The 19,721-nt window shown below is 38.6% G+C and overlaps 1 protein-coding gene across 6 annotated transcripts in view; it reads left to right on the forward strand.

Moving 5' to 3' along the window:
• LOC139148499 (uncharacterized) overlaps window positions 1-19,721 on the forward strand; it is a 39,716-nt gene that overhangs the window by 10,161 nt on the left and 9,834 nt on the right. For 5 of the 6 annotated variants that reach the window (XM_070719980.1, XM_070719981.1, XM_070719985.1 and 2 more), the window contains 5 exons: window positions 4,192-4,290; window positions 5,218-5,410; window positions 11,393-11,586; window positions 13,300-13,417; window positions 14,071-14,173. In XM_070719980.1, coding sequence (XP_070576081.1) covers window positions 4,192-4,290; window positions 5,218-5,410; window positions 11,393-11,586; window positions 13,300-13,417; window positions 14,071-14,173 — 707 coding nt within the window. The remainder of the gene's footprint in view (window positions 1-4,191; window positions 4,291-5,217; window positions 5,411-11,392; window positions 11,587-13,299; window positions 13,418-14,070; window positions 14,174-19,721) is intronic. The other variant, XM_070719982.1, reaches the window with a different exon arrangement.

Consider the following 19,721-nt stretch of genomic DNA (forward strand, 5'->3'; position numbering starts at 1 on the left):
TTTTTCCAAAAAACAAAAAAACAAACCAAGTCTGATGATTTTAAATGATGCGTATTCAAGCGCACGTAGCTCGAACTGACACTTTCTTGTAGAGCTTTTCTGACGTCCCTGATCGAGCATGACTAAGTAATAGACCTTTTCCCGGTTATCCCAAAATCCATTGTTGTGGCTGGATGAAACACTGTATAAACACTCAAAACAACAAACGCATACTAATTTTGTGGTGTACAACGGAATGTTATACAAGATTGACACAAATTTTCAATGTCAAAAATTTCCTCGTGTATTCTGTATCCATCGGCGATGAAAATATGTCAGGATGTACCCTGCCATAGTGTTCTATGGATAACATACCCTGCGTATACCCTACTATACGGCTTAAGGAGGTACGCTACCATTCCAAAAAATGTTGGGACATTCTTGAAGTTGACTTTTCTGATATAATCTTTATGTGTACATTGCAAAGATATGAAAAAATATGGGGTACCCATGCAAAATGTTTGAAAAAACACATCCCAAAATTGACAAAAAATCACTTAATCTCCCATTTTGCGAAATTTGCACTTACAAGCAAAATCTTTATTTTATCACAAACAGATCCCAGTGTGCATACCACATTTTTGCATTGCCAGGGACAGCTGAATTAGGACAATCAACTAAAATTTGTGATGTCTTGTCTTAAAAATTAAATATTAGACCCCAAATTTATCATTTAACTGTAAAACTAGTGTTTTTAAAAAATATAAACTTCATGTACATGCACAAACAAAATAATTTTCAAAATGTTAAAAGTACAGCAATATCTTTCAAACAGACATTGTTCTTTGATTTAGAAGCAAAAAAAGTTGGGGTCACCACGCAAATTTTCTTACTAAACAGCAAAAAGTGACGAAAAAGTGAATTTTGTTAGACCTGAGATTTGACCCTCTAGCTTACTGATATTATGTCAGAGCTACAATTGTTAATTCTTCTCTACTGATCTTTCAAAATAAAAATAACTGTCGATTTTTCAGTGCAAAAATATAATTTCGGTTGTTTTGATTCATAAAAACTTCTGAAAGAAATATTATAAGGTCACTAGCATGATTTTTTGCCATTTTGTCCTGTTATTCACACTCACCAGGTTAGGTAGTCTAAAAGGAACATGTACATCTTCTGGACAAAAGAGGGCGCTCTCCCATATAGAATGGTTGCATACTACCTTAACCCTTTCACCACCATGGTTTGTCCCAAATCCATTGTTTTCTATGGTAAAGTTGGACCTGTATACAGGGAACTGGGGGTGAAAGGTTTAAAAGTTCTATGAGTAGCGCACGCCTTGTATACCCTAGCGCGCAGTGCATCATGGAACCGGTAAAAGAACTATACCCAGTTCTCCGGAATTCGGATTCGCGTCTACTTGAATTCACCTTCGTCATAATATTATATAGGGCTCAGCCTTTGGTGTCGCGCCAGGGGTTAAGATTGGCAATGTTATTTGTATTGATTCATGATAAAATAGAATTAATTGTACGTATGACAACTATGCGCCGTTTCCCTCTGATGCAAGCAGTTCACGTACGTACTCGACGTCAAACCCTGCAGCAGCGCAGGTATAGATTTTCTGAAATGCTTAAAAATGTTTAACAAAAATTGGCAATTTTTACCATGATAACAGCCTATTGTGTTAAACAAGGGACGTATTATGCCATCATTATCATTCCAATGGTAACTGCACTGCCCACCTTCCTCTTGAAAGCTGAAAACTATAACGTTCCGTCTAAAAACTGGATATTTTTGAATCTAGTTATTGCAGGGCTCGAAATTAACTTTTTTGCCTGGTAGTCCCATTGGGCTACCATTTTCTGAAGTTGGTAGCACAGCGACAAGGTCTGGTAGCCCCTGCATGAATGAAGAGGTTTTTTAGTAAAGGGTATTTTTATTTATATCTAGACAATGAAAAATTTATTTTACATGATTCTATCCAGGAAGTGAATTTTCTAGTCATTTGACATCATTACCTGCAGATCATAGCCCTAGGAGAACGGTATAGCATGTGTAGTGGATAATGGTGACGCCTCAAAGTTTGACGACCTATTCACACATACGCAGACTCAGCTTATATGCAAAGTTTGATGTTCGCCATGACAACGACTTTTCACTCAGCACGTGTAAACATAACATGGATAAAATAGATTGGCTATGAATTTCAGGATGACAACTTGGTACGGTCATGTTCCAAATACTTTCGTGGCTATTTTGGCAATTGTGTATATATTTCTCCACGATAGTACACTATCATGGGATGATCTCGTACACTTCGGAAAGCGTAATTTGTGGATGGCCGACAGCTTTTTCTTTGCAGTTTGAATAATTTTGTGTTGAATTGTGATTGTTGCATTGTGATTAAATAACTATGAAAATGAGTTTTCATTGGCCATCATTTCCCGAGCCTGTCATCCTGGTACATCAGTTCAGATAATGATATTTTATTGAAAGTTTGTCGCAAAAAAACTCGACTGCACTGTCGCCTCTTAATTTGCATAATAAAGTCATAGTATGGCCTTTTTATGTCTAGCTGGGTTGACTGTATGAGCGTCGGTCATCTCACAGCGATCAACATGTCGTCCACTAAGTAATTTCATGTCCCGGGCTTTGGTAGTCCGTGTGGGCTACCATTTCATGGGTTTTGGTAGCCCCAGGGAAAAGTTGGTAGTCTGTGGACGCGGGACTACCGCTAATTTCGAGCCCTGAACGATATTTTGTATCAGCGACAAGGTGGATAATAAAACTTGCTGGCTAATAAAAGACATATTTTAAAAATGGCATGTTATAGCGAGCGCAGCGAGAGCGGCCGAATTGAGACCAACGTGTGTACATGAAATTTAAAATCACAGGCGCTCCTTAGCTGGTTAGTCTGCTAAGTAGATCGATTTTCGGCTCGATTTATCGATCCCGTAGTCGATATGCCCGCCACTGCAACCTATTAGGTTGCCCGCCACTGCAACCTAAATACTCACGCGCACAGAACAAAACTTCAACCACAGGGAATTGAGTAATCTTGTTGTTGTTGTTGTTGTTGTTGTTGTTGTTGATGGTGATGATGATGATGATGACGATAATAAAAAATATTAAAAAACAATGTCTCATTCCTTGCTGTTGTTTGTCGATGTTGTAGATAATTGTAAAAGAAAACTGTAATCGTGACCAAAAAACGACGTAGGTCGCCCAACGTCACTCCCGTCCAACTACACAATAGGACGGGAGTGACGTTGGGCGACCTACGTCGTTTTTTGGTCACGATAACAGTTTTCTTTTACAATTATCCACAACATCGACAAACAAAAGCAAGGAATGAGACATTGTTTTTCAATATTTTTTATTATCGTCATCATCATCATCATCACCATCAACAACAACAACAATAACAACAACAACAACAACAACAACAACAAGATTACTCAATTCCCTGTGGTTCGGCAGCATAATTTCACTCACATTCACAGGTCTTGGACTGACCAGTATTCACTCGTGAACTACTGAATGTTTCGATGTGTATTTTTGTCAAAAATGTGAAATCTTCTCCTTTTCCCCGTGTTGACATAACGGGGTTATGAGATCAAAGGTCATAAACTTATAGCATCCAATAACAAATAAAGTTATTTGTACTCCGCGTCAAAGTTACTGGACTCTGCGTCTCCCATAGTTACGGACTCTTACTGTACGACACTCAATAGGTTACAGATGCAAATGTATAGAAGATATCAGTAGTTGAAGCTTCTGCCCCCTGTTGCAAGGTCTACTTGTTGTCTTTCTTATGAAAATTTAATGGCATTCATACTAGTTTAGGTTTTCAAAATAAAAGCCAGAAAATGCTACAATATGATTCCAGAGCGTGTTGAATTATTCCGAACATTAGAACTATTGGATGACACAAGTTTTTATTGAATTGCGTTTCAAACCGTGGAATCTGAAAATGTAAAATATCAGGAAACCAAAGTATTTCAGATCCCCTACATCTAGTGCAAACCGTTCAAATCCTCCTTAATGAACCCCAGAAATTTCAAGTCCCTCTAAATTTCTCCCGCCCCTACCCAGCCAGACCATTTGAAATTGTTCCCGTATTTATTTAGATTCAGACAGTTACAATCTTTGCAAATGTTAAATGTTTCAAAGCACTGCTTTTTATCCGCTGACTATCTGATTTGTTAGGTACAGAGAAAGAAGAAATGAGTGATCTGAGTGATCTGAACAGTGAAAGTGATGATGAAGGAAGTCTAAAGAAAAAGAAACAAGTTATTGTCAGGCGACGTAAGTTTTGCCCAGCAATAAAGCATGCAACGACATAAGTGAGCGTGACTGATAAATTGTTATTCAACATTGTGAGCAATACTAAAGAAGTCCTTTAACGCGTTTGGAGTTCTAAAAATCCTTCAATGACCTTGATTATGATAAGACACTGAGCTTACCAACATTTTTCTTCCTGGAATTTCTATCTGACCACTTGTACCTAATTTGTTGGAATCTCTGTCTGACCACTCGTACCCAATTTGTTAGAATCTCTATCTGACTACTCACACCCAATTTGTTGGAATCTCTGTCTGACCACTCGTACTCAATTTGTTAGAATCTCTATCTGACCACTCGTACCTAATTTGTTGGAATCTCTGTCTGACCACTCGTACCCAATTTGTTGGAATCTCTGTCTGACCAGTCGTACCCAATTTGTTGGAATCTCTATCTGACTACTCACACCCAATTTGTTAGAATCTCTGTCTGACCACTCGTACCCAATTTGTTGGAATCTCTATCTGAAAACTCGTACACAATTTGTTAGAATCTCTATCTGACCACTCGTACTCAATTTGTTGGAGTCTGTATCTGACCACTTGTACTCAGTTCGTTAGAATCTCCATCTGACTACTCGTACTCAATTTGTTGGAATCTCTATGTGACCACTCATACCCAATTTGTTGGAACCTCTGTCTGACCACTCATACCCAATTTTGTGGAATCTCTATCTGACCACTCATACCCAATTTGTTAGAATCTGTATCTGACCACTCATACCCAATTTGTTGGAATCTCACTCACTTCTCCTACCTGATGTACCGAGCAAACATTCGTACCCTTTTCATTGTGTTTGGTATTCAAAGGATTAATGAAATTAGTGTTTTGAAAGGTTTCACTTCGTACAGATCCCGTTACCTTCTTTATTTTTCTCTCACTTTTATGCAGGTAAACCTCAGGAGATGTCGCGACAAATGTCCCGCATTGATAGACCCCCTACTGCCGGTGGCGCCTACGGCATCAGCCGACACTCAATGTCTCATATACGACTTCGTGACCCTGCGTCAGGTGATCAGCCTTTCCTGTTTAAGTCCACGATTCGTAGAAACGGTCGACCAATCAAACGACCTCCGAAACCAAGGTAATTAAGCAAGCAATTAATTAAGAGATTTCGAACAGATGCTGTTGGGTTGGAATAGAAAAGAGTCGCAAGCAGAATCTGATTTACTTTAAACCATGTTTTGTACAGTGTTATACCAAATCCGTAGTCTCCCAAGGAGAAAACACAAAAGAAAGTAATGTAATATTTTGGTTACACTTTCGCGGAAGATTCGGTGCAAGGAGCCAATTAAAAAGTGCATGGAAAAAGTGTCACTGTGGTAGATTTCAAGAAAAATGGCAAAATTATTACTTTCCCAACAAAATAATTCAGGAAAATGGCGACACAGCGTGTTTTCTTTGCACCTATAATACATATAACATTTTTTAGTATTGTGCACCTGTTTTTTCACATAGTTTAATGTCATCAGTAGAAAAATGAATGTCAGTGCCTCGTTCAGTCTTAAAGGGAGGCTGTCGTGATCTGTGCGTGTGCGGATTCCTTGTATACAAGCAATGTATTTCATGCATGATACCTAGATGTATCGCATAAAAGTAGCTGCAACATTTAAATTTTACTATATTCATTGCTAACAAACATGTTTTTAACTTTCATCAATCGACAACGAACCCTAGATGCAGTGTTTACATCGGTCGTAGGGGTCCCTAGCAACCTTTGAGCAGAGTTTGATTAAATTTCGTCATACAGCAATGTGAGCTGTATTGAAAATCTAAAGGTTTTGCTGTATTTTCATGCAATATGTCCTCAAAAAGCAGGATCTGAGAATATCAATATTTTCCATCATATTTCACTCATTGTTATCTACACCTATATGATTATACAGAAATGTTCATATTCTTACATTTATTCGAAAACATTTGAATAGTTCGTAAGAACTCACATGACGCAAAGAAAAATATACCCGGAACATGTTCCCCTTGAATAGAAATATATAATATAAGAAAGGAATTTTGGTAAAACATACTGGGTGAAATTACCATTTCACATGTAAGGGGGATTTACTCTTTGATATCCGGTGGGAAGATCTTAGGAAACGAAAACTTTGATATGGTGAAATGAGATGTAGTAAAATGGTGTCACCAGCCTCTTCTAAATAATGAAAAAAATATTGAAACAATTGACACCGTATTTCACCAATGGATTGCAAGAAAAGCTTTGGCAAATCATTTTAAAGAATAATTGACTCTGTATGTTTCAGAGTATCAAACAGGTAATTTTAAAGATCCGAGTATCCATAATCTCTCTCCATGATCTCTGAGTAATAATAATAATAATGATGATGATGATGATAATAATAATAATAATAATAACAAGGCAGTATTGCTGAAGGCAATGAGTACTTGGGCCGTGATAGAGTAATTTTGAGGACAATATATACGACTATTCAAATATGGTCTTGAATTTCCTCCTGTCAATTAGGCATTTGATTAACTGGTTATTAAACGAAGCAATGGCATGACAACGGCAAAATATGTCTAGCAACTTTTGTGGAGTTTGAGGCAGGGGTTCTTTATTTATAGTGGAAATTGCTTAAACTCCTAAATATTCAAATTACAGCAAATTTCTTTTGTTCTCGATGGTAGATGTCTAATATTTAGATGGGCATATTTAGATTTTTACCCTATAGTTATCCCTATATACCAAAAATCGGACATCCAGCTCTATTGGCTTGCTCAGAATTAGATATGCGCATAATTGATGAGGTACAATATGTGGTGTCATAAGGGTGTCCCATCATACCAAATATGAAGGGTGTAGCACTTGTGGTTACTGAGTTGTGGACAAATATATATATTTGAGGTCAAAGGTCATTGAGGTCACGTGACATTTTGTCAAAATAATTGTATTGCTAAGTTATTCCTATATACCAAAAATCAGACCTCCAGCTCTATTGGCTCGCTCAAAATTAGATATGTACATAATTAATGAGGTACAATATGTGGTGTCATAAGGTGTCTTATCATACCAAATATGAAGAATGTAGCACTTGTGGTTACTGAGTTGGGGACAAATATATATATTTGAGGTCAAAGGTCATTGAGGTCACGTCACATTTTGTCATAATAATTGTATTGCTAAGTTATTCCTATATACCAAAAATCAGACCTCTAGCTCTATTTTGTCGATCAATTTCAGTAAATTTACCTTACCTAGATGAAATTTTGTCTATAGGCTGAAATTTCGCCGAAGTTTGACAAAATTGCATCGATTTTTCAGGTTCATATCCGACATTTTTGAGTTTTGAGTGCAGACAGAAATAAGTTTTGAGGCAACATGGCTGCGACCCCATGTTGACCCCTACCTGCGTACGATGCTATGTGCTACAGCTAACACACAGCATCGTACGCAGGGCTAGCGAGAGAGTTGCCGACATCGACGGTTATTTACCAGAAGTGAATAAAAGACTGTCATTTTTGGAAGCGACCGAGTAGCTGAGGTAGGCTTGGATACGACTTGGGCCCAAGAACGCTGAATTTCGGCAGCAATTTGGCTTTTTACGTCAAGTCCCAAAATGTCACCGACCCTACGTACGGGTCTTTTCAGGGCTGTGGTGAGCGAGGCGATTAGCTGTAGCGGAACACACAGCATCGTACGCAGGGCTAGTTGACCCCAAGTGAAAATGTGTTCGCGATCAAAATTTCCTATATTTTTTTCAGAATTTTCGACAAAATCATTGCTTCTTAAATCTTTTGTAAAATATAAAATACTAAAATGAAAATGCGATGTGCCATGTCTCCAGATTTCTAAAATATCGTTCGTTGATGACCGTTTCGACGGAATACTCATTTCGCAAACTTGTGACACGGTTGAAATTCAATACTGACCGCCAAATATATAATCTTAATGAGACGAGATCATTCTAGACATCCTCCAAATTATCCAACCATTCGCGGTAGAGTTCAGCTCGCTTAGAGTATCATAACATTCTTCGGCCTTCGTTTAGATCGACCCTAATCTCTCCCATTTAGGAAATACACAAGCTACCTTGACAAAACTTCGTGCACCATCGATCCAGGACCAAACGCACTACAAATCTGTCACGGTCTTGACGTCATCATCTCCTTACATGGTAATCGGCATACCGTATTTTTTAGCAAAGGAGACACAGAATACGTCGGAGTATTCAGTTTCAAAACGTATTACATAGTGTGATGTTGTCAAAAAAAGGTAATGTTACTGCAGTGGTATAAATTACAAAACACAAAAGTTCAAATCAGTTTATTTTGGACTGGCTTTACCCAACATTTCATATTGTTTCTTATGCCAGATTTGACCACGTGCTTACTGGCGGCCCCTTTACATGCAAATTTTGTGTCAAATGGTGTGCTCTCCTGGAAAAACAAACGTACGATTTCTATATGAAGGAGGCGAAATTTGCCCTCAAAACTCGAAACCACCCCTTTATGGGGTGTACCTAGCTATTTTGAACGAGCTTCTCGAATCTGCAGCTCTATTTCGAAATGATGGTCTGGTTTCTCAGCTCAAGGATAAGTGTTCCCCATCGCTGTGGGCATTACTATTCTCAACTGGGGGTGCAGTTTCCAGTCGTAATGTTTTTCATTGTATCCGGGATATAAAACCTTTCCTTTTCACAATTTTAGTTTGATTAAAACTAGTCCACATCTTGTCAGTGATTAAACATGTTTCAAGTTTAAATGTTAAATTCTGGTCTCGAGCCCTCTTGTTCGACCAAACTGAAATTACCCCTCCCACTTTGGCTCGTCCAGTGGGTGTAGCAAGGGTCGTGCCATCGCATAGGAAACGGAGGGTGCATTAATTGTTGCATTTCGATGCACATTTTGATTATATTTAGAAGATTTTGTGTCAAAAACTCAGATAGAGAAGCATTAATATTCACATCTCACTTATTCAAGACTGGTGAGAGCAGCACTTCCATTCAGTTAACATCATTACGCCATTTATTATGCCAAGAAAGATGAAGCCAAGACATTTTGCCCTCCCTGGTCTCAGCCAGAAATGGTTATACCTTACAGAGTTTTTTCCACGGAATGAAAACAAATGTACTTGGGCTGAGGCCCAAGTACAATAATAATAATAATAATAATAATAATAATAATAATAATTAATTCTTAAAAAACGCACTCCACAAACATCTCAGTGCGCTGAACACAAGTGTTTAAAAGATCTAAAAAAAAACAGCTAAAAACTCAGAAAACTACAATTACGAGTAAAACTTAGTAAAAAGGTGGGTCTTCAAACAACGTTTAAAAAGGTTACATTTCTGGCACAACGAAAAATGCTCTCTGACAGTATCAATTATTACAATAGCCGCGAGGAGGAGTTACACGCAATTTCTCAGAAGATCGCATATTTCTTGTCGGTACATACAGATCATAAATCGGTCAGATAAGGCGGTGCATTACCTCTTACAATCTTAAAAGTAGTCAATAAAATTTTGAAATATATACGAGCTTTTACAGGTAACCAGTGTAAATCAATGAAAATAGGAGTGATGTGGTCATATTTGCGTGTACCTGTGACTAGACGGGCTGCCTCATTTTGAACAGACTGCAGACGATTTAGTTTGTCGTTTGAAATGCCATAGAACAGACTGTTGCAATAGTCAAGTCTGGAGGTAACGAATGCATGGATGAGTTTCTCTGTAGTGGGCTTGTCCAGTAGTTTACGAATTTTACTTATTCTTGACAAAGAGAAATACGCGTATGAGTATCCATGATATCTGAGTATCCATAATCTCTGAGTATCCATGATATCTGAATATCCTGATGAAGTACTGCTATGTTCACCTTAAAGTCGGTAATTTTTGTACAATGCTGACACTAAATAGAATGTATTATTAACAAGGGCTTGTGCAGTGTTCTCTGTAAGTGATGGTTGTCATGCAAGACAGGTTTGTGTATTTTTCAATCAACTTTGCTTGTACAGTCAGGCAAGTTAGTTAAATTCAAGATATCCTTATATTTTCGAGAAATGATTGCTGATGGCATCGGTGACATTGGGCCTTAGTTAGTGACCACTCCATATCTGACTTAAAGATTGATATATGTCACATGTGGGGCAGGATGCGCTTCCTATTTTCGAAATACCTGACATCACTTCTTGGTCTTTTGGCCAGAGGTCCATATATCTTTCTTTCATGAATTTGACTTTGTTTGTGTACCGTCTATTTACTGTCTGTTCTGTGCTGTTCTGTGTCTATGTTTACAGCTATTGTCTTACGAATTCTGACCTAGTGTTATTGGATTATGGATTGGTATGATTACGATTATCCAATTACCTGACATCAATCCTCAAGAAGGCCGATATTTGTGGTTCCCACGCTGGCCTAATTACATATTTGTCTGTGCAGAATGGGCAGTGTGAGTTAATTCGCTGCAGTCGTCTCAAAATGAACCATAAAAAGACCAAAATAATCCAGTCACGCAGTGGCAACGAACCCAACATTCGGATTACAAAGCACTGTCGCTAAAAAGTTTTTTTTAAACTCCCGATGCCGAAGACCGCTAAATGTTTTTTCGGAAGACATCTGTTACAAAGCGTCTCACATTTCCTAAGATTTGATAGCATTTCACCTATAACCTCTGTGTCCGATGTTGTCTGCACCTACCGTCATCTTTGGTATAGACTTATTTTCAATCTGACCAAACAGGTGTTTATAATCTTATGTTGCACAATTTCATTGGCCGTTTCACGGGACTGTCTTTAAAAACGTTAAAGGCGATCTTTAGTTTGTAGAGAAACACTCGAAGGCTTTACTGACAACAGTTATTCTGAAACATTTAATTGTTAATTAACACAAGAAAATAGTCTCCCAACCGTCGTTGATTTCAAGTCCAAGAACACAATTTAATTCACGATGACAAATTGGCAAAGAAGATTACAGAAGTTATAATAGATATAATACTTGAGTTTTAAAAGGTTACTAAAATATTGCAATTATAGCTCACGATAAATGAAATGACCTTTCACCTTTTCTTCCACAAAACAGTACATTCCTTTGTTTTGCTGTTATATTTTCAGGAATTTTAACGACCTGCTCCGGAACACGGATCAATTCGAATACTTCAAACGATTTTTGCTGAGAGAAAAGGCTGAGACACCGTTGTATTTCTGGCAATCAGTTGAGAGTATGAAACAATGCAAAGATGCGAAATCACGACAGCAAAAGGCGATACAAATTGGCCGACGATATTTCAGCAAAGCGGCAGGCTCAGGTAATGGAATGTGTCAATTATTAAGGCTTCGTTCACAATGCAGATGAGATGTGATGAGATGGTGGGGATTTTGCGGAGGCAGAGGATGTGGGTTTGCTATTGAGGCAGTACCCGAATAAAAGAAAGATAACTGGACGGGAATGGTCAAATTGTTCATATCACAGAACAATTAATTTGCTCATATTTCAACTGGTTTCACTCGTATCTTTCAAACAGAGTTCAGCAGGTAACAATTAATGGTCATTTCTCGTCTTGGTGTAACGTTACCTCTGGTGTTCCCCAAGGAACCCAATTACGACATCTCTTATTTATATTGTACATAAATGACATCAACTCATCTGTTGCCAGCTACAGGTCACTGTATGCAGATGATTCAAAATTATACAAGCAAGTTTTTGATACTGAGGATTGTAGGTCATTACAACAAGATCTCAAACATATAGAGAGATGGTGTGCCGTATGGAAATTGAAACTTAATCTTAAAAAGTGCATGATAATTTCTTTTACCAACAAAAAAGTACCTATTTCTTATAACTACAAACTAGTGATGAGATTGTAGATAGAGTGACATCAATTAAAGATCTCGGTGTGTATATCACTCACAATCTCAATTTCTCCACTCACATAAATGCGATCACTCTCAAAGCTTTTAAATGATTTGGTTTTATTAAACGTACTTCTAGCGAGTTTTACAATGTTAACACCTTTAAAAAGTTATACATAACACTTGTAAGGAGCCAACTTGAGTACGCCAGTCAGGTTTGGTCTCCACACCAACATTACCTTATCAATCGACTTGAAAGGGTTCAGTTTAAATTTGTAAAATACTTGTGTGGCAGAGTAGGAATAGTATACTCATCAAATAATTACAAGTCACTGTGTAAATTTTTAAACGTCCGCTTTTACAGGAGCGTAGACATTTTTAGATATGACTTTCTTTTATAAGTGTATGTTTTCTTCATACGATTGTCCTGAAATTTTAGAGAATATTTGTATTAATGTACCTTCCCGTTCATTACGCTCTATACAACTTGTTAAACCAACAGTATCTAAGAATAATGTGTACTCGTTTGCAATCCTACAACGATCAATGAAATTTTTAAATACAATTTTACCGAATCAGACTTTTGATATTTTTAATTGTAGCTATGGTAAATTCTGCAGATTTTTATTTAACTCGATTTATTCGTCTTATTTTTGCAACTTTTGTTCCTCTTGTTTGTCACTTGTTTGTTATTTACTTGTTTCCTGGTTGTATGTTAAAATAAAATAAAATTCATTACTGTAGTGAGAAAGGCTAAACTTAATATCATGAAAAACTGACTACTGGTGATTAGCTGAAATTCAAGTTGCGATGAAATATTAAAAAAATATAAACAGTGTGCTAAAGAATAATGTTAATTGCTGAAATGAGAGGTATTTGTCATATTTGTAATTACTGTGATGTGATTTAGTTTCACATCAAACACCGTTAATCGGTTAGAAAATCACTACAGAGAAATAGTAAATTTGTCTCAACATACGTAATCATCATCTTCATATCCTCTGCAACATCAATATCTCAGCTCGACATATTTTCCGTCAAATTTTCACTTTATTTGCTTGACTAGGAAAAAAAATTGAACATATTACGCGTCTAAAATGAACAAAGTATGTGGTCAAGACGTACACATTGGTGTGTGTATTTTGTTTGTTTTTGTTCTTGATGAAAAGGAGAAGCTCTGCGATGTAACGCTGAAGTCATCAAAGAAATTCCGAAGTTGACCAAAGTGACGCCGCCCATGTTGCTTTCGGCCCAAGCCTGCGTCGTGAAGAGTATGGAAGAACAGTGGTAAGTTTTAGTGATTTGCCAATAGTGCGCTCATTGTGCAATGCCTCTAGCACCGAGTCCATTTCTCGAAGTCTTTGAAAAGAGAATGAGAGGTGTCAACGCAACCATCATTATTACATGCTTCGAATGTCTAACGTTGCGCGCTCCATAGGATTCAATGGTAACTCGTTGATGACGTCGCCGGCCGCATAGTCATCATTGGACTGAAAGTGAACTATTTTCAACTTGACAATTCAGGATAAAAAGTGATCAAATTACATCTTTTTGTTAGAAAATACTGGTTTTACAAAATTATGCGGAAAAAACGGTAAACCGAATAACAGTGATTTAAATATATCAATACACCGTTCGATGATGAAAATCGTCATATTTTTCAACAGTTTTTCGCCTAAAATGGAAATAAAGGATATAATTGTCATTTGTACGTCAAAAAAAGGGGAGAGAAAATTATGTCAGAGAGGCATGTAATAAAAGTATTATAGCCCAAAAAAGTGACTATGTACCCTCGGGCAGGAGACTATTTGCCCTTCTTACGTTAGGCAAATGGTCACCTATCCATTGGCACATAGTCCTATGTTTGGTCTATAATATATAATATTTGCCTGTGGCATTAAGATATGCAAAAGTTTATTTTGAATATCGTCCTGCATTAGGTTCGGTAAATACTTGGAAGCATTCCCAGAGGACCATGCAGAGGATGGAGAAAAACAAGATGATGAAGGTCAAGCGGGAATTAGATTCTGTCGCGATAAAACAGTAAGCAGGACTCTCCTATTACTTTTAGAAGGAATTCGTTGCTACCGTTGTTTGTCAAATAAAAGAGAAAATAGTACCATTTTGGCTGACCATGTTTAGCGACACCAGGCATTCATCCTTGTACCAGTACAGATACAATACAAATACAATGATGTGATAGTTGTACCAGTCGAGATCACAGGCGTGCGTTGACTGGGTAGTTTGTAAAAGTGTAGTTTAGGCTACGGTCCGACGTTCTGTTCTTTAAGCCTTAATAATAATAATAATAATAACAAGGCAGTATTGCTGAAGGCAATGAGTACTTGGGCCGTGATAGAGTAATTTTGAGGACAATATATACTACTATTCAAATATGGTCTTGAATTTCCTCCTGTCAATTAGGCATTTGATTAACTGGTTATTAAACGAAGCAATGGCATGACAACGGCAAAATATGTCTAGCAACTTTTGTGGAGTTTGAGGCAGGGGTTCTTTATTTATAGTGAAAATTGCTTAAACTCCTTAAATATTCAAATTACAGCAAATTTCTTTTGTTCGCGATGGTAGATGTCTAATATTTAGATGGGCATATTTAGATTTCTACCCTATAGTTATTCCTATATACCAAAAATCGGACATCCAGCTCTATTGGCTTGCTCAGAATTAGATATGCGCATAATTAATGAGGTACAATATGTGGTGTCATAAGGTGTCCCATCATACCAAATATGAAGGGTGTAGCACTTGTGGTTACTGAGTTGTGGACAAATATATCTATTTGAGGTCAAAGGTCATTGAGGTCACGTGACATTTTGTCAAAATAATTGTATTGCTAAGTTATTCCTATATACCAAAAATCAGACCTCTAGGTCTATTGGCTCGCTCGCTTGAAAACAATCTCATAAACCTGGCCATATGGGCAACTGTGTATGGGCAGCTGGATGCTTGACTTCCCGGAGAAGGCGAGCTGTCACGTTCAAGCTCAGGATTATTTGTCGATCAAATTTCAGTAAATTTACCTTACCTAGATGAAATTTTGTCTATAGGCTGAAATTTCGCCGAATTTTGACGAAATTGCATCGATTTTTCAGGTTCATATCCGACATTTTTGAGTTTTGAGTGCAGACAGAAATAAGTTTTGAGGCAACATGGCTGCGACCCCATGTTGACCCCGGTATCTGCTAAAGTGCGGGTTACCGGCTGCGGGCTGCGGGTTTTTAGAATTATGGCTAGATTTCTAATATATGTAATATGGCATTTAGTATATAAGAAATAAAACCTTTAGAATGTGTCTATTATCAATAATGATGATCAGGTCTATCGTACAGTATCCCTTTTCCTGCGAAGTCCATATTTCACCATCAGGTCAAGATGGTTAAAATTAATGAAACACTACTATATGGTGTATTTTAACGTAATACTGTATATTTGAAGGCTGTTGAAAACATCAATGCTGTAAACTTGATTTTTTGGACTAAAGATGCTATAACAGACCAAACCAAATGGGTGAAAATGTAATGTTTCTGAAAAAAATCAAAATCTGCTAAACTAAAAGCGGCGATTCCGAGGACCAATTTATTTATTCCGAGCTGCCTGGCCATTACAAATAATTAGGGATCTGAATCACTTTTCTTTCTTGCCATGGATGTGAGTGAGAAATATACGTTATACCAGACTGACAAAAAAAAAATCGCGCCTCGGAAATGTCGCCACTTATCGCGGAATGAAAATTGTTACATTTCTAGTATCAGGCCATAGGAAGTCAATTCTCTGTAATGCATCCATTCACAATTCGGTTCCAGGGCAACTCATACAGAAAATTAAACAATGCCTAGTTAAATGCAATGCATAAGGAAAGATTTGACTTAAAAAGCTTAGAAGTGATGTGTATTGTAAATGCCGTGTATTTTTCATGAAATCTTTAAAAAGAAAAAGACGTACAACAAAGGACTTCGTTTACTTTGCCGTTTCGGTTCAAGCGAGGTCGCGACCTCAGAGAACGACATTCTGCTAACATTTTACGCGAGAATTTCAGTGGGAAAAACACGCCGGTGCGTTGCCTTATTTTCAGGAATCGATCTAATAGGAATATTTTTGGATGAGTTTGTGTTCTGCAGCTCTCAATAATTATCTCCTAATATCATGAACGTATGACTTGCACCTGCAGTATGATAGTCGCTCCATGCCGGTATGCCCCCTTCAAGCATTTGATCCAGCGTGACTTTGAAAAGTTTCCTGGGACTATAATCGTGTTCACCACAATAAAATTATTTGAAACGGCGTTGAAAACGATTTTGAAAATTGTGCTTTTATCGGCGGTTGAACTAATCTGAAGTGTGAGAAGGGCGAAAGTGATATCAAAAAACACACATTTTTTCATGCCCGCAACCCGCAGCCCGCAACCCGCAAAATAGCGCATCCGGTTGACCCTGCCTAGCCCTGCGTACGATGCTATGTGCTACAGCTAACACGCATCGTACGCAGGGCTAGCGAGAGAGTTGCCGACATCGACGGTTATTTACGAGAAGTGAATAAAAGACTGTCATTTTTGGAAGCGATCGAGTAGCTGAGGTAGGCTGGGATACGACTTGGGCCCAAGAACGCTGAATTTCGGCAGTAATTTGGCTTTTTACGTTAAGTCCCAAAATGGATTTGAAGTCACCGACCCTACGTACAGGTCTTTGCAGGGCTGTGGTACGGTGAGCGGGGCGATTAGCTGTAGCGGAACACACAGCATCGTACGCAGGGCTAGTTGACCCCAAGTGAAAATGTGTTCGCGATCAAATCTTCCTATATTTTTTTCAGAATTTTCGACAAAATCATTGCTTCTTAAATCTTTTGTAAAATATAAAATACTAAAATAAAAATGCGATGTGCCATGTCTCCAGATTTCTAAAACACATCGTTCGTTGACCGTTCGACGGAATACTCATTTCGCAAACTTGTGACGCAGTTGAAATTCAATACTGACCGCCATTCTAGACCCCGGTTCTAGACATCCTCCAAATTATCCAACCATTCGCGTTAGAGTTCAGCTCGCTTAGAGTATCATAACATTCTTCGGCCTTCGTTTAGATCGACCCTAGTCTCGCATGCCAGACCTCGAAACCTGCGTGCGGCGCGAGCGGCGAAGCCGCCAGCAGCGAGTATCCGCAGGTTACTAGGTCTGGCTAGAACCGACGTGCTATATATACTGTCCAATAGAATGCTTCGAAAATCGGCTGGATGAAAGAGTACATCTGTTGTTTATTCATGAATGTAGGTGGAGCGTCTAAAAATAGCCTTTTGAATTTGACTGAATGATCGTGTCATTCATCCAGAAATGTTTCGTTCGAAGTAAACTGCCGTACGTTGACCTCAGACAGTACGGCTTCATGAAATCACGGTTACGCTATCCCCAGTGACCATGATGAAAAAAATCTGCAAAAATGATCTATGCTGTTGAAGAAAGTGGTGATGGACAGTCTGAAACCGAAGCAGGAGGTAGCCATGCCAGATTATCTGGAAGGAGACGACGTTTCCGTGAATTTGCCGACAAAATATGGCCAATCTCTAATTTTAAGATTGCTCCGGCCTTGCTTCAATGCTTGCGATTGCATTTTGTTGATCGTCGACATCCTCTATGGAGTTTGCTTTTTCATTTTGCTCCGTTCAAACGAAGCTCAGATTTTGGCCCCATTCACATGCCGATGAGCTGGTGGTAAATGGCCTAACAAATAAATTCTCGCCGTAGATTTTGCTTGAGCGTTTTTTCGGCACAGATATGTCACAGTCATATGTGAAACGTGGTGGACAAGTACAGTGAAAATGCGTTATGGCCGTCTGTACGCGGTGGTCCAAAGTTATACTTATTAGCATAGGAAAGACAGCCCACTTTTGACGTCATCACATTCCTGAGCAGTTGGTTCTTGCCAGACCTCGTAACCTGCGGTTACTCGCTGCTCGCGGCTTCGCCGCTCGCGTCGCATGCAGGTTCGAGGTCTGGCATGCGAGACTAGATCGACCCTAATCTCTCCCATTTAGGCAATAAATACACAAGCTACCTCGACAAAACTTTGTGCACCATCCAGGACCAAACGCACTACAAATCTGTCTTGACGTCATCATCTCCTTACATGGTAATCGGCATACCGTATTTTTTAGCAAAGGAGACACAGAATACGTCGGAGTATTCAGTTTCAAAACGTATTACATTGTGTGATGTTGTCAAAAAAAGGTAATGTTACTTCAGTGGTATAAATTACAAAACACAAAAGTTCAAATCAGTTTATTTTGGACTGGCTTTACCCAACATTTCATATTGTTTCTTATGCCAGATTTGACCACGTACTTACTGGCGACCCCTTTACATGCAAATTTTGTGTCAAATGGTGTGTTCTCCTGGAAAAACAAACGTACGATTTCTATATGAAGGAGGCGAAATTTGCCCTCAAAACTCGAAACCACCCCTTTATATGGGGTGTACCTAGCTATTTTGAACGAGCTTCTCGAATCTGCAGCTCTATTTCGAAATGATGGTCTGGTTTTCTCAGCTCAAGGATAAGTGTTCTCCATCGCTGTGGGCATTACTATTCTCAACTGGGGGTACAGTTTCCAGTCGTAATGTTTTTCATTGTGTCCGGGATATAAAACCTTTCCTTTTCAAACTTTCACTTTGATTAACACTAGTCCACATCTTGTCAGTGATTAAACATGTTTCAAGTTTAAATGTTAAATTCTGGTCTCGAGCCCTCCTGTTCGACCAAACTGAAATTACCCCTCCCACTTTGGCTCGTCCAGTGGGTGTAGCAAGGGTCGTGCCATCGCTTAGGAAACGGAGGGTGCATTAATTGTTGCATTTCGATGCACATTTTGATTATATTCAGAAGATTTTGTGGCAAAAACTCAGATAGAGAAGCATTTATATTCACATCTCACTTATTCATGACTGGCTGAGAGCAGCACTTCCATTAAGTTAGCATCATTACGCCATTTATTATGCCAAGAAAGATGAAGCCAAGACATTTTGCCCTCCCTGGTCTCAGCAAGAAATGGTTATACCTTACAGAGTTTTTTCCCACGGAATGAAAACAAATGTACTTGGGCTGAGGCCCAAGTACAATAATAATATTTGGTTCTTATATAGCGCACATATCCACAAGTAGATGTGATCAAGGCGCTTTACAATTATTATTACCCCTGGTCACTGGACCCAATATGATACCACTCAACTCCCTGGGGAGCAGACAACAGCTCACATGTGCAGCCAATAAGCGCAGCAGAGCTAAACGCACACATAACAACCTCTGTCCTACCAGGTACCCATCACTCCTGGGTGGGGAGAAGCAATGAGGAATAAAGTGCCTTGCCCAAGGACACAACACCACAGCCATGCCGGGGCTCGAACTCACCATCCTTTGATCGTGAGTCCACTGCTCTAGCCACTGGCCCATGATTTAAGGCTACAGAACAGAACGTCGGAACGTAGCATAAACTACACTTTTACAAACTACCCAGTCAACATAACGCCTGTGGTCGAGATATAATTATGCCATCGTTGTACCAGTACAGATACAATGCGTCATCGTTG

The sequence above is a fragment of the Ptychodera flava genome, chromosome 13 (assembly GCF_041260155.1).
Source record: "Ptychodera flava strain L36383 chromosome 13, AS_Pfla_20210202, whole genome shotgun sequence".
Lineage (NCBI taxonomy): Eukaryota > Metazoa > Hemichordata > Enteropneusta > Ptychoderidae > Ptychodera > Ptychodera flava.